The 14819-nt window shown below is 34.9% G+C and overlaps 4 protein-coding genes across 5 annotated transcripts in view; all 4 read right to left on the reverse strand.

Moving 5' to 3' along the window:
- Nucleotides 1–14819, reverse strand: part of LOC140873370 (18 kDa seed maturation protein-like) — a 90940-nt gene that overhangs the window by 71391 nt on the left and 4730 nt on the right. The window lies entirely within an intron of this gene.
- Nucleotides 870–4471, reverse strand: LOC140873130 (uncharacterized). Of its 2 annotated transcripts, none has more exons than XM_073276109.1 (3): nt 3955–4471; nt 3089–3806; nt 870–2192 (listed from the first exon to the last, which is right to left on the reverse strand). In XM_073276109.1, exons 1-3 carry the CDS (start codon nt 4317–4319, stop codon nt 1125–1127), a joined length of 2151 nt encoding a protein of 716 aa, XP_073132210.1. In that variant the 5' UTR covers nt 4320–4471; the 3' UTR covers nt 870–1124. The 2 variants fall into 2 exon arrangements, with proteins under 2 accessions (XP_073132210.1, XP_073132211.1); XM_073276110.1 differs by having other exon boundaries at nt 3974–4111.
- LOC140873305 (uncharacterized) lies at nt 7485–8737 on the reverse strand. Its single transcript, XM_073276399.1, has one exon. The coding sequence runs from the start codon at nt 8629–8631 to the stop codon at nt 7615–7617; it is 1017 nt and encodes a 338-aa protein (XP_073132500.1). The 5' UTR covers nt 8632–8737; the 3' UTR covers nt 7485–7614.
- Nucleotides 9955–14682, reverse strand: LOC140873225 (enoyl-[acyl-carrier-protein] reductase [NADH] 2, chloroplastic-like). The gene is made up of 13 exons (XM_073276270.1): nt 14480–14682; nt 13164–13428; nt 12380–12489; nt 12230–12285; nt 12065–12149; nt 11941–11988; nt 11624–11698; nt 11437–11548; nt 11309–11360; nt 11177–11228; nt 11026–11083; nt 10756–10854; nt 9955–10286 (listed from the first exon to the last, which is right to left on the reverse strand). The coding sequence occupies exons 2-13, from the start codon at nt 13423–13425 to the stop codon at nt 10129–10131; spliced, it is 1167 nt and encodes a 388-aa protein (XP_073132371.1). The 5' UTR covers nt 13426–13428; nt 14480–14682; the 3' UTR covers nt 9955–10128.

A 14819-nucleotide genomic window follows, 5' to 3' on the forward strand; every position in this document is an offset into this window, starting at 1 on the left:
TTTTGCTAATGTAAAATAATAGTGATTTGATGAAATTGAAAACTAAAAAACGTGTACTTGTGGGAAAAAAACTTATAACAATAATTTTATAAATTTAACCGGAATTCAATATCTCAAAAATTTGTCCTTCAACTATTTTTTTTGTTTACTTAATTTTTTTATGTCAAAAAAATTAGAAATTGTTAAATAATAAATTTTTATCATTAATATAAAAATATTTAAATTTAAAATCATTAATTTAACTTAATAGAACTAAATTATATATATTAATATAAATATATATTAGTTCATATAAAATAAATTTTAAAAAAATTAATATTAAATTTACCCGTAAATTAATTTTTTAATGAAAATTTAATCATTAATTTATCAATTGTAATATTCTATCAACTTATTAATATAATATTTGTTACTAATCTCCATATACTAAATTTAAAATTTGAATAATAAATCATTTAAAATATCAGATGTGAAAACATAAAAAATGTTAAAAAAACCAAATTTTAAACATTTGCCATAAATTAATTTTGTTACCAAAATTACTATATCACAGCATATGGTACTGTGGTAGCCCCACTGTAGAGGATCTAAGTCCAGCTAAGATTGTATTTATAAGGAATTTCAAATATATTCAAATATATTTTTATTATTTACACAGTAGCATCATAAACTTCAAATCTATTTTATAATCAAATGTATTTTTATTACCTACAGAGTAGCATCATAAACTTCAAATATATTTTTTACATATTTATTTATATATAACATTTCATGTTAATTGACATGAATCTCAAATCAAAACTGTAATAATATCATTTGAAATTCATGATATTTTTTTATAATTAATATGTAAATAAATAAAATATTGATTTAGAGTTTGATCTATTATTTTATTGCAAACAATAAAATGAATAATCAAAATATCCAAACGTAACCTAAATTCTTTCCTCCTTTCCTTTTCGAGTCATAAATTCCTACAACTAGTCTTGAGTTTATGTTCCACAAATGAGTTACCATGAAAGAAAAGAAGAAAAAATGGTGACCAACAAAAGCAAATCTATAACAAAGAAACATGAATCCATGTACTAAGCATAGATTTTTCTATCCCTTTTCTTTCGTAAGTACTATAACTTCTTTGATCTTTTCTTTGGCTGTTTAGAAACTGCGGCTTCAGTTTCAACCCTTTCCCTACCCCGTTTACCTAAATTAGGCCGGGACGCAGTCCCTGTTTTTGGTGGCCTCCCAACATTCCTCTTTGCGGGGCTACCCTTTTCTTTCACCTGCCTCGTTTCTAAGCTTCGCTTGGTAGCAGCTTGATTATCTTTCTTGTCACCACGCCTGCCATTGTCATTTTTCTTCTGTTCAGATCCTCCTTTGCTACTAGTACTTTCACTAGTTAGCGGTGTATTCTTTAGCGCATCAAGCAACGCACCGTTGTTAGAGGATGAACTTTGCTTCATTCGATTTAAGAAGTTAGCTGCACCACGTTTCTTTGAGTCTACTATGGGTTGGTTCTTCTTTTTCGTTTCACCTTTCTGCTCGGAATGAATAGAAGACGACCCTCCTTTACCCTGGTTTTTTCCTGATTCTGCCACTGGATTTTTATTTCCACTGTTATTGGATTGATTCTTGCTGTTTTTCTTCGAATTGGCTGCAACCACAGGAAATCTATCTCTGGTTCTCTTCTTTGTGATTTTAGGCTCTTCAGCATTGTCAGAAGGTTGTGAAGGCTGAAGCTTCGCATCCTTCTCCTCAGCTAGCGATGCAGTTTGTTCTCTCTTCTTGCTATCACCCCCTGAAGATGATCCTGCTGCCTTCGCTGCAATTGAACTACGTTTACGACAAACTATCAACGATCCTGAAATTCTAGGCTTTAACAGCAACGAGTGAGAGGCCTCACGGTCTTCTTTCTTGTTTAAAGACAGGGATTGTAGTGAAATTTGTTTCCTCGATGAAGACTCTGATTTGGTAAGTTTCTGAGACATCTCTTTCACTACGAGCTTTCGGAACTCAATTGCAGCCTGGGCCTCTGAGGAGTTTTTGCTATAGAAGACAAGTGCATTGTTGACGAGCAACAAAAGATCACGAAAGAATTTGCTGCTGGATCCCGAATACCAACCTTCTTTCAACCTTTGTTCTACTGTTTCGAGATCAACATGTTGGAGAATCAACTTCTGATACTTCGATGTTTCCTGTAAAAGGGGAAGTAATATGTCACCAAGACAGAGATGTGAATACGTAAGTAGTTATGCAAATAATAGGCTAACGAGAAGGCAATTTCCTCACAAGTCACAACCAGCGTAAGTGCTTCTAGTCGACTGTGTATCGATACCACATTATTCTTGAGGTAAAAGTTATCTGTATAATTGGAACGAATTTGTGGCAGATACTTGTGAATTAAACTCAACAGCGCTGGCCCATGATTTGTTCAGAAGCAACATCAGCAACTTTGACTAAATAATTTTTTTTTTACATAATTTTTCCTAATCCAAACTCCATGCACCAATTTTGACGAAGAAATGGACTTTATTTTCTCTACCCAGTTGGCTGCACCCAGCGTATTAAGCAGCCGACAAAAAATCACACACGTTTCAAAAAATTAATATGAGAGGGTCTCCGAAATGGTAAATGTTGCATGTACACATTGGGTTACACACTACAAATGAAATTATAAAATTATCCCTACACTTAATTCGAAAAAAATATTTTTAAAATACATTAAAGATATTTATATAATTTTAAATGCAATGTGTAACCCATATTGAGGGTGTGTACAGATAGCATCACCCCAGAAATAAGTGGTTGCCACCCCCAAAAAGAAAAAAATAAAATTAAGTGGTAGCGTGAATCCAAGTTCTTTTTTCAATAAATAATAATTGAACATGATTAAAAACAAATTATAAAAAATATGATGAGAAAACACGGTCAAACCAAATCAGTTTCCTGTATCAGACATTGGGGAAAAATTAAACTCTAATGAAAGAATGAAACGAACTTTAAATCCCAAATCATATTTTGCACATTTAATGCTAGAAAGTTTATAATAAACAATAATAATAATAATAATAATAACCAAATAAAAATTCACCTGGCTTCTCAGTCGACGCTCGAAGACGGAGCCGAGTTTGTGGGACCGTATAACTTGCAGAAAGTCAATCAACGGCTGCGATTGAACAGACAGATCTTTAACGGAAAGAGATTGATCCTCGTGGTCACGTTCATCTCCACTGGTGTTGCCTCGCCGCGCCTTATCGATACCCTCTTCCTTCTTCGATCTACTCGCCGAGCTCTGCACATCGGAGCTCTCCTTCATCGCCTCGTCTCCGCCCTGGGACTCAGCCTCCGATTCTCCCGACTCGCTCGCTCTTTCGGCGATCGCCGCCTTGCCTGATTCTTTCTCTATGCTGTTCGAACTACCGTTGCAGGAGTCTTCGCGATCCGGTTTCCGATCCGGTTCAGAATTCAAATCTGCCGGTTCCTCGCTCGACTCCCCGGTTCTATTACGCTCCGCCTCCGCCGCTTCCGCTTCAACCGGTTCTGATTCTTTCTCACCGGTTCTCGTCTTCTCCGCCCCGAGATCTGTGGAGTTGGATTCGTTCACCGACATGTGATCCTTCTCTAATTCGTCGGCGGCGAGTTGATCTCCGCCGCCGGCAACCGGCTCCGGCGAAGGCTCTGCTTCCTGTTTGACGTCCTCGTCGCTCCTATTCTCTTCCCTCTTATTCTCTGGATCCAGCCCGGTTCTCTCTCTCCCGGAGCCTCCCTCTCTTTCCTCTTCCATGCTCTTCATCTTTAACTCCAACGACCTGAATACCAAACGCAAAAAAATTAATACTAATTAAAAAAAAAAAAAATTCCCCTCACTTGTCATTTGAATAACTTTGTACGTTCAGATCTCTAACATGGGAATGGCATGGGACGTAATACGCTCATATTCAATCATAAAAAGAGTACTCGATGTTGAGATCGTAACGTTGGACTTCCCGCCGAAGCTCGGCAACCCGCAGTTTTCTGAGCTCCTCCAGCAACGTCGTGGCGGAGGCCGCAGTCTCGTCGTCGTTGGATTTGTCACCGGTGACAGATTCATCATCATTCTGAGCGACGTATCGACGTTTGAGGTCGAGATATTTCTGCCTACAGTTTTGTGCGGTTAGCGTGAGATTAGGGTCGGAGCTCCGTTTCTGGAGTTCGGATGCGATTGACGACCACGCGCCAACGCCGTGGCGGTTGACGGCGAAGGCGAGTAAAAGTTCCTCCCACGTCCCCCAGCGGAAGGAATCGTCGCCGTCGGGCTCCTGTTTGTTATCCGGTAAAGCCATTCGAGTGTTTTAAGGTAGATTTACGGTACGGTGCGTACAGTTCGATTTTGTTTTGGGAAATTTTCATTTCGTCAATTCATGGTTAAGTGGTGTGTTATTAGAGGTCTAGGGTTGCAATTTTTCTTTTCTTTTTTTTTTTCCTTTTTTTTGGGTTTGGGGCTTTATATGTTGTGTTGCTTCTGTAATTTGGTTATAATATATTAGCTTCACTCGGCTCGGCTTTTGACTAAGCCTCGGCTCGGCTCCACTTTTCTACCGCACACACGCATCGATTTTTATTTTTTTTTTAAATTTAAATATTGATTGATATAATAATAAGAAAGATAGAGGCTGTGTGTATTATTCTAATGTATAAAGGTGGCAAAAAAAAAAAAAAAAGGTGGCAAACAAATTATTGTAAAAATATATTCAAATCCATTCCTTTTCTTTAGCAATTGATTTGGATGTTATTTTTTGTTCATGGAAATATTTATATATATATATATATTAATTTTATTTTAATTAAAATAAATAATATCATATAACCAAGAGTCATTTCACACATCATATATATAATCAAGAAGTAAATTAAATAGTTGTTGCAATACAATAAAAATAAATAAATCGTAGAATTATTGAAACTCAACATAAAATATAATGAAAATTAGGTGTAATGAGACGATTATAGGAAAAATAAGACGAGATTTATCAATAGTGATAAAAGGATAATCGTCAGCAGACTATGAAGACTTGTTTGGTACAAGTTAAGGGATCTGGTGTTCATGATCATGAATCATGATTGCTCTTATTCGTATTTATATCATTTATTTGGATTTTCAATATTTTATTATAGGAATTCTACACCCTATAGTTTTTGCTTTTATTTTCGTCATATCAATTGTAAAAAGTCCCTTTTTCATTTTTAAAATTTAAATTTAATCACAACTAGATGATAGTTTGTTTTTTAAAATAAAAAAAAAATTAACATGAATTCGAACTAACGTCTTATTGAAATATTTATTCAGCGCACCAACATTGAGTTGAGGTTAGGACTTATGACTTTTGTGGATTCTTGATTTGTCGAACATTTTATGTTTATGAATGGGTAAGATACTAAGACGTATTCAAAAGTAGATATCTCATGAAACGATTTCACATATATATATATATGTATGAGACGAGTGAACTCGACCATAATTAAGATGGAAATTAATATTTGATATTAAAAAATAATATTTTTCATGATTCGAGTCCAATAGAATATTCAATCCCTAAGATTTCATAGGAACTTTTCCCAAATAATCAATCGAAGATTTTTTTTTTTTTTTTTTTTTATTTATCAATCTAATGTATTGTTAAAATAAATTTTTTTTTTAAAAATAAAATAACGTTGAGAGATAAGACTCTCGAGTAGCTGTTGAGCGCATGAGCCATGGGCCTAGCTTGCTGGGCTAAAAAGATATTAATGTACTCTTACCATTAGTGGATTACTTCAATACGGTCCTTATTTATCGTTATATACGTCCATTTGGTACTTGGATTTTAACCATATTTTCCATTCAATTTTCTTGTCCATTTTCTACAAAAATCCTAAAATAACATCCTTTTATATTCTTTTCCTTTCCGTTATTCACATTAATGAACATATGTAGTGTATAATATGAGATCTGTTGTATGCAAGTAGTGAATAATATTTATTGTTATTATTTTTTGAATTCTTTATTCTTGGTAATTAGTACAAGTATTAAAATGTGGGTAAAAGATTCTTAGACCTTATTTGATGAAATAATTTAGTTTGACCGATAATTCAAATGGAATTTTGTATTAAATACTAAGGATTCCAATCCACCAAAAATTTCCATCTGCGTACACTGGACCTCTATGTGTTCCATAAAATTTGTTGAGTCGATTTGAAATTGAAGATGAGTCATATTTGCATAATTTCGTTGGTTAAAAATGGGCAGTGGGTAATCAATACTAAATTAAAAATAATTTTGGTTTTTGACCAACACAAGAATGTGTGCATGTTGACTTTGCTGATGTCGTAATAAAATAAACACAAATATTAAATCTTGCAAATGCAACCACCATTTCCAAATCTATTTTCTAAATACATAGGATTTCGTAAATATTTGATTTTGTTTTCTGTTCATATGAAAATAAAATGTACAATGTTACTTAAATTTTTTAAATCATTTTTTAGGAATTTTTTTTAGGCTTTGAGAATATATTTTTACCGTGTGATATAATACATCAGATGGTTGAGTTTTTCATTATAGAAATTAGATTTAAAATAATAATTATATTTTTGTCGAAGAGACGAAAAACAAAATAAAAATAGACAATACTCTATTTTGACATTTTAAAAATTATATAAAAAACAAAATCAAATATTTCTTACATGTCAGTTGTATTTGTCGTATCATAAGGCCGAACATATAATTACTGTAGGGGTGCAAAAAGCCCGTTAACATCATTAATAATGGGCCGCGGCCTTGTTGAGAATGGATAGATATCGAACATATAATTACTCTAGGGGTGCAAAAAGCCCGTTAACATCATTAATAATGGGCCGCGGCCTTGTTGAGAATGGATAGATATCGCAAAAGCTTGATGAGACAAATTTTGGGGCCAGCCCAATAATTTTAGATCACATAAATTTTCTTTGAATATAAATTAAGGGCAAAATGGGCACCAAAACATATTCTACAATTCATAGAATATGAAAACCAAACTACATTTTCGATTCAAAAATTTGCGAGTAGAGTAGATAAACGTGGTCGACTGGTCGGTGTTCGCTTTTCCCTCCAAAGACTTTCCCTACCAACATTTTTTTAGTATGTTGCATACCTACTACCACAATTCGCAGAATATCACCATAATTTAGAGATTTACGCAATACGCATCAAAAATTAACAACTGCAGATTCTCACGTGATTAAAAAAAATCATACTTTATCCACATTTCGAAAAATTCAGCACACAATTGACAATACTTTCGTTTTTCTACATTCTCAACGATTATATCGTATTTCAAATCAATTAATCACTTTCTTAACATAATCATACACGAAAACCAATTGTTTAAATTTGAATTCAAACAACAATCCCAAAAGAACACTAATAAACTTTTATAAAATTCTTAAATGGAATCGACTTAATTCCCAACCAATGATCAACACTAATATGCAAATAACATAGTCATATTATATACCACAAAGATGAACAATTCAACCTTCAAAATTATGCAAATCACAAGATCAAGAAAATATGCAAATGAGCAAAAAAGCAACCAAATGAACCATAAACATTGAGTTTCACTTCAATGCCTTCAACTCATCAATGCTTTCTCCCACAAGCGAGAAGGCATCAAAACCCTTCATTTCAGGCGATTGTTTGCCGCCTTTGCTCCTCCGTTCGGTGCCGGCAGAGTAATTATTCCGGTCGTAAGGTAAAAAGTCCATCTTTCCGGCAGCTATGTCTGACCTCAGATCACGCAAGGCCTTGCTCAGAAGGCCATTCTCAGCTTGAATTAGCTCCATCTGCTTCTTCATGTCCAAACAAGCGTCTGCTACTTCAGCATACTTGGGGGCGGGATCTGTTTTCTCTCCGGCGGGCTTCGATTTGGTGATATGCTCGATTCCTATTTTGTTCATCACCAAGAGCGGCAGCCCGATTCCGATAGCCCGATCACCCCGCTTGCCCACCATCACCGCGTCAGTGTCCGCAGCTTCAGTCTCATGCCGCGCAAACCTTAACCCCCATCGGAAGTTCAAAAGGGCGAAATCTGGGATCGGTAAAGCTGTTCTAGCGCTCATCTCGGCACCTCTCAACAAACCACGCACCACCCCTGCCGCCGCCTTGGACTCGACGGACGAGGAGAAGAACCCAGTCCCCTTTAAATACCCGTTGCTCCCAAAGCCGTCCCCACTCGCACCGCCGTCGTGGGCAGCAAGACCTTTGACAAACTCGGAGGAGTGCGATTTCTTGAGCGTGAAATCGCCGAATTCAGGCTTGAAATGGATGAAGAAACTAGGGTTTCGAGTGCCAATCAAGTTAAATTCGGCGCTCATGTTGAGAGGGCTCCTGTTGGGGGAGCCGAAATGGCCAATCCCAGTCTTGAAAACGAAGGTGAAGGGGTTCTGAGCATCGTTGGGACGATAGGAGAATTTGAGCGAAGGGCCGGAATCAAAGAAAGTGGCGAGATTGAGGCACAATTCCTTGGATTCTCCAGCTACAACTCCCGATTGAAACGGGAAACTCATGATATTTATTGGGATTTTAGTTCTGAACAAAGGCTTCCGTTCATCACGAAACTTGATCGAAGCCTTCATATCAAGCTCGAGAATTTTGTCTGCGACTGATGAAAGAAGGAGGTGAATGGTGATGGTGGCGGAAACTGATTTAGGGTCTCATAATATTTAACGACAGATCCTATCTGTTTTTGAATTTCAAAAAATAAATAATTTGGTGCTAATTTTGAAATATAACCGGGTTCTATATAATTTCGATTCCTTCTTTTAAAAATGTCCATCGATTGGCTCCAAAAAAAACAAAAACGTAAACAGTTGATAAATCTCGTGTGACTGTCTTACTTACAGAAATAAAATCATGAGATGGGTCAAATCGTCTCTTAATTATAATCATAAATAAATATTTTTTTTGACATTTTTTTATGGACATGCCAAATAAAAGAAGTTTTTATGAGTATATATATAATAGGTTGTTTTTTTAATAATTATTTTCTAGTAAGTAGGTTTTACAGTTGAACGATTTTATGGATTTATATATGTGAGATGAATCGAAGCTATCTATATTTATTATTTAAAAGAAAAATTGACCTATAATTTTGATATAACATGAAAAGTTTTTTTTGACGGGATATAACATGAAAAGTTGATCTGTGAGATGATTTTACAAGAGTCCTTGTGTTTTTTAATTGGATCGTTGTCTTTTTTTTTTAATACAAAAGCACTAGCAATTATATTGTAAATTCTATAAATTATTGTGAATATACAAGTATTTATTTATATTTTATTACGTGGATAATGTATTACCTTATATATAAATAAATAATTGAACAAAATCTTTTACTATTAATTAAGTTTGAGCAATTTAGAAAAACTGTTTGTTGGTATCTTGGTTTATTTTTCAAATGCCCAAAAATACCCATTATACCCACATTTTTTCAACTACTTTCTCCCATCAAAATTCCTACCAAATTTTGACAATCTCAAAATCCACTATGCTAATTTTTATGTCATTTTAACTTTTTCACCTCTCACATCTTCCACTTTTGGAGAAAAAAAAACAATATATTTGTTCGTTACAACGCAATGCTTGTGCCCCTACTGCTAGTATATTATATGTATGTACGATTCTTCTCATGAGTGTGCTCAAACACATAATTTTTTTTATATAAAATCGGTTGTCCAAAAAATAAAGAAAAAAAGCACTTGTTAATGAAATAATTTGATACAGGGTGCAAATTTTTATTTTATTTATTTAAAAAATGTTCATCGAAAATGTGATTTTAGACGAAAATTTTATTTTTCCCTTTCCCCTGTTGTGTCCAAACTCCAAATTAAACCCTTCGGTTTCAAAATCAATAATGAAATCTGGATTCTGGAGCCTAATTAAATACTCGAAATCACACCAGTAAAAAAAAAAAAACTATTCTTTCTCAAATGTCTAATGTCTCCGGAAAAATTGGCGGTACACAACATACAACCACAGAACTCAGTTTAGCTCCATTGAAAAACATGTTCTCAAGAGTCCCAACATTTATTTTCATAAATCAGAATCTTTAAAATGGGAGGATGGATGGATCTCTAACTTTGTTTAGCTCTCGGGATGTCGAGATCTTTAAAGACCGGGCTGTCGACGCCAACCCCCATAGCGTTGAGACCATTATCCGCGTAAATAACAGCACCGGTGATAGCCGAAGCCAATGGGGATGCAAGAAAAGCGGCAACATTCCCAATCTCCTCTGTTCAATTTACATCATAAGTCAGCTCATATGAATCACTTATCAAGTCCTGAAGATGAAAATGATACCCTCCAACAATGATACAAGATCATGCCTATGTTTGGACTCATTTTCTGGAATATTTTACATCTTCAGAAATAAAAGCGAAGTTAATCATCTCATCATTTTTCTATCCTAAATATTCATTTCATCCTCCTAAAGATTACTTTTAATCTAACATTTCATCAATTCTTGACAGTATTCCATTATATCTTCAGCTTCACAATTTAGTTTTCGCAGGATGCATCATTTTATCATGACATGCATTCCAGGCAAGTTCATAGGAAACATACGGATGTGTGACCAAATGATGGTTTTCATAAGGGAATCTCCCTTAAAAGATAGAGCAAAATATATCCCTAGTCCTGAAGAATTTAAATGCTACTTAAGCACCAAAATACAGCTCAAGTAGGAGGTATAGACGACTCACCCGCGGTTAATTCCTTTTGCGATGGGGAATTCTCCAATGAATAGTCGATCATCATGTCAATGAAACCGATAGCTTTTGCAGCACGACTTCTTAATGGGCCTGTTATACCAAAGTCCATAAGCACGACAACGCAAGTATTTGTCTTTCTTATTGTGCTTACATGATAGTGATTTACGACTGCTGCATTCCATAACAATTCAAGTGTACAAACCAACTAATGAAAATTGATGGTGAACTTCTACCAAACACGAAGGTAAATTTTTGACATGCCTGCAGATATGGTGTTGATTCTGATGTCATGTTTTCTTCCAGCTTCAAAAGCTAGCACCTTTAGACAGTAGATGACATGTTTTTGTAAGCAGTGATTGTGATTCAAGAATATGCATAATTGCTATAAACCTCGAAACAAATAAAGTCTCACCCTGGTGTCACTCTCCAGTGCAGCCTTTGCGGAACTCATGCCGCCTCCATATCTGAAAACAAAGTGATATCTTAAAAGCAAAACAAACTAAGATAGAATAAAATCCGTTTGATGAACTAAATGAGCACACACCCCGGTATTATCCTTTCAGATGCAATGTATGTTAGAGATATTGTAGCACCACCTATCAAAGAAGGAGAAATATTAGGAAACCAATGTGTGTCATTACCACAACATATGGAGATTGTTTCGAGCCGTACCTGGATTCATGATGGGAACAAAATGTTGGAGTAGAGAAATGAAAGAATAGCTTGATGCTGAGACAGCCCCTAGATAACCTTTTCTGGATGTCTCCAAAAGAGGCTTACTAACCTGTATGAATCATCCAAACAATTGTATCAAAATAGTCATGAAAATGCAATGAAATAACTGAGCTCTAAAATATACCTCTGAACCATTGGCAAGTGAATGCACAAGGATATCAATGCTGCCAAAATCCTTTTTCACTGATTCAGCAACTTCCTAAAAGATAAATAAGATACTCCCAGTAAGGCGAATTTAAAAACGCAACAATCTGTACACTCAGATTTAAATGTAAACCTAATGAATTTAGAAATTATGGCCAGAACTTAATTAAAACACAGGTCCTTGGTATTTCAGAAAGGATGCATTTCCAAAAAAAGATGGAAGAACCTGATCCAATGTTTCAAGGGCCGTCACAGAAAAAGTAGAATGTATAAGAAACACAAAAGTAACTTAAGAACCTTCACAGTCCAATTGTCAGATCCTGAATAACGTTTATTTGTTTTGACCTGCACAATAGTACAGATTAATAGAGGCTGTATTGAGAGAAACATCTAACTTGTGAAATACCAGAAGACAACTCACATCTTCTGGAACATCCTCCGGACAATCATAAATTGCATCCAATGGGTAGACTTTTGTGATTTCCATCAAAGAACCATCTGGCAAACTAAGGCATCAAGTTCCTGATTAGTGATCCAGATAACAAGTACAGTAAAAACTTAATGAATTACGAAAATTGATTCTTACACGCGCGATTCATCGAACTTTCCACGTCGTAGACTGGTCTCAAAGATATTTAGTGCCTAAGATGAAGACTTTCATTAATAAAAGAACAAATGCGGGGAGAATTTATATTATATGGAGATGGTGGGAAAACATAAGAGTTCTTTTACATACAGGTACCCATGTGCCAACGAGAATTTCAGCTCCTGCTGCAGCAAGAGATTTTGCAACTGCCCAACCGTACCCATTATCGTCAGCTATACCAGCAATAAATGCCCTCTTCCCTGCAAACAATTATATATTATTTAGTGAGCTCAATAACCACGATTTTCTTTTACAATAAATTCAACTACAATGGAGATAGGACCAACTAAATAAGAAATAAGAGAACCATTTGCTTTGCTTAAACACGATGATTAAAAAATCAAAGTTGGAATTTGAGGCAGAGTTTAAGAGATTATCCACATTTCTTGAAACAAAGCAGTATCTTCTTTATAAATAATACGGTAAAATATTGGATGAAATCATGAAATTAGGTAAACAAAAGCTTAAAATGGTTATGCACAAAGGAAGTTAGCAAGTAATGGTTGACCAACAGAAATTCCAAAAGGTGAAATTGATAGTAAGTAGGTGAACAATAATTTTCTATTCCAAGTATAGGCTGGAGAACGTCCAAAGGTCTGAATTATATATTTAAGGTAACAAGTATTGGCCAAACATAAGGTAACAGAAGCCCAAATATGAGCACCAATATTCACTAAAGCGATATTGAGTCCACAGATATTGAACTTTTTCTCAGGTACTATGTCAAAAACTACTATTCCAAAGCTTGATCGGATAAGAAGTTTCCGGTAACAGTTATATTCCTGATAGCAATAAAAATCCAATCTTGGAAAAAAACCTGCCTGCTGACACAAAGAAACAGAAAATGACAGTTAAAAGCACTTGAAGAGCCAACCTCTGAGATCAATGGGCAGTCCAGGCAAAGGCTGCTTATCACTTGCTCCTGACATAGCTTTTATGACATGCCTTTTAGATTTCAACAGATTGCCTTCAAAGATTTCGGAAAACGGCTGTGTTGCAGACTGAAGCTTTTCACAAGTCACTACTTTGGTTTTACTTCCAAAGTGCGCAAAACTTGGTCTTGAAATTCTATTGTATGCAGAAACGGCAGGCCTTTGTGCCACAATTTGGGTGCTGGGAGTTGCATTCGCAGCCATGGCCTTTAAGATACATACAATTTAATTAAAAAAAGAAGTTAAAACTGGAGAAAAGAGCTCAGCGAGATAAACAAAATTAAGAGTCATTATCAAATAGTGCTCTTGATGATTGATCTAGCTAGCAAATATATGGCATATGAACAAGTGATAAAACTCCCTTAACTCAAGTAGCCAACAAACTAACGTTGTGAAAACTCATAGTAAATTTTCACTCATACACGCCATGAGCACTCACATTCTGTCACGAGATGAGATGACAGAGAAATTTATCAGTTGGGGTGGTGTATAACAAACTCAAACAAGAAAAACAGTTATGTTCGTTTCACGATGTTCTTCTTTTCGTAAACAGCGCATGAATGTAATAGTGTATATGAATGTAATTTTTCTACTTTTATTTTTCACAGTTCAATTCTCAACAATTCTACGGATGAATTTTGCATATAGAGAAAACACAGATAATTTATTTAGAAGTGAAATCAAGACAAAAGTTTTACTGCCAGTTTATTAATGGATTATTATAGAAAAATAGTCCAAATTCATAAAACAGCATCATGAGGAAAATTCATATTCGTTGGTAAATCATTAACTGAAATTAGGTGGAAAGTAGATTTGCCTGCAAAGCTCCTCAAATTTTCATGAAGAAAAAACATATATTCGTACAAATAATCTGAGAAGAGAGTCAATACCAAAATGTGAATGCATAAGCCTCCATACTCCACACCATATTTTCAGTTTTAACAGTTTCTTTAGAGCATTGTAAAATTACCCTTTTTTCTATCATGTAAACTCCAATAATAGTGTATAAACGCACCATTAAATCTGATTGCGTTTTATTACAGAAAATTTGTCACCAGAAACGAAGGAAAGTACCAAAAGAAAAAAGGCTTGATTTGACTCAACGACACCAATAAAAGCTAAACCCACCAAAGATCTCGACAAGAAAACAAAGAAATCCTATAAATTTAACCCAAACTAAGCATTGAAAAAGCTCCTGCCTTTTGAAATGCAGAATCATGGTAATTTAAATCAGGGAACGGGATGCTCGAGGACTCACCTTTTTTTGTTATTCTTCTGGAGAAAATCGAATTCGATGATGGGCTAGTTTTCGTTTGAGCAGATTGAAATGTCGAATGAATTTGTATAAATGTCTTCGATGAAAACAATGCTTATGTCTGTTTGTTGGTTGGTTGTTTGGAACTGTTGGAAAGCCTTGAAAGCGCCGCTCGAGAAGTGAGTGACTGAGAGCTCATTTTTGTCACCAACCTCGAGTTTATATTGGGCATTCTTATTATTATTTTTTTATTTTAAACATATCAAGTAGTGTTTGGGACGTCAATTCTCGGCTTTTCTTTAATAAAATTTTATAAATTTTCAAAACTTTTGTATAAAAATTT

The sequence above is a fragment of the Henckelia pumila genome, unplaced genomic scaffold (genome assembly GCF_033568475.1).
Source record: "Henckelia pumila isolate YLH828 unplaced genomic scaffold, ASM3356847v2 CTG_525:::fragment_3, whole genome shotgun sequence".
Lineage (NCBI taxonomy): Eukaryota > Viridiplantae > Streptophyta > Magnoliopsida > Lamiales > Gesneriaceae > Henckelia > Henckelia pumila.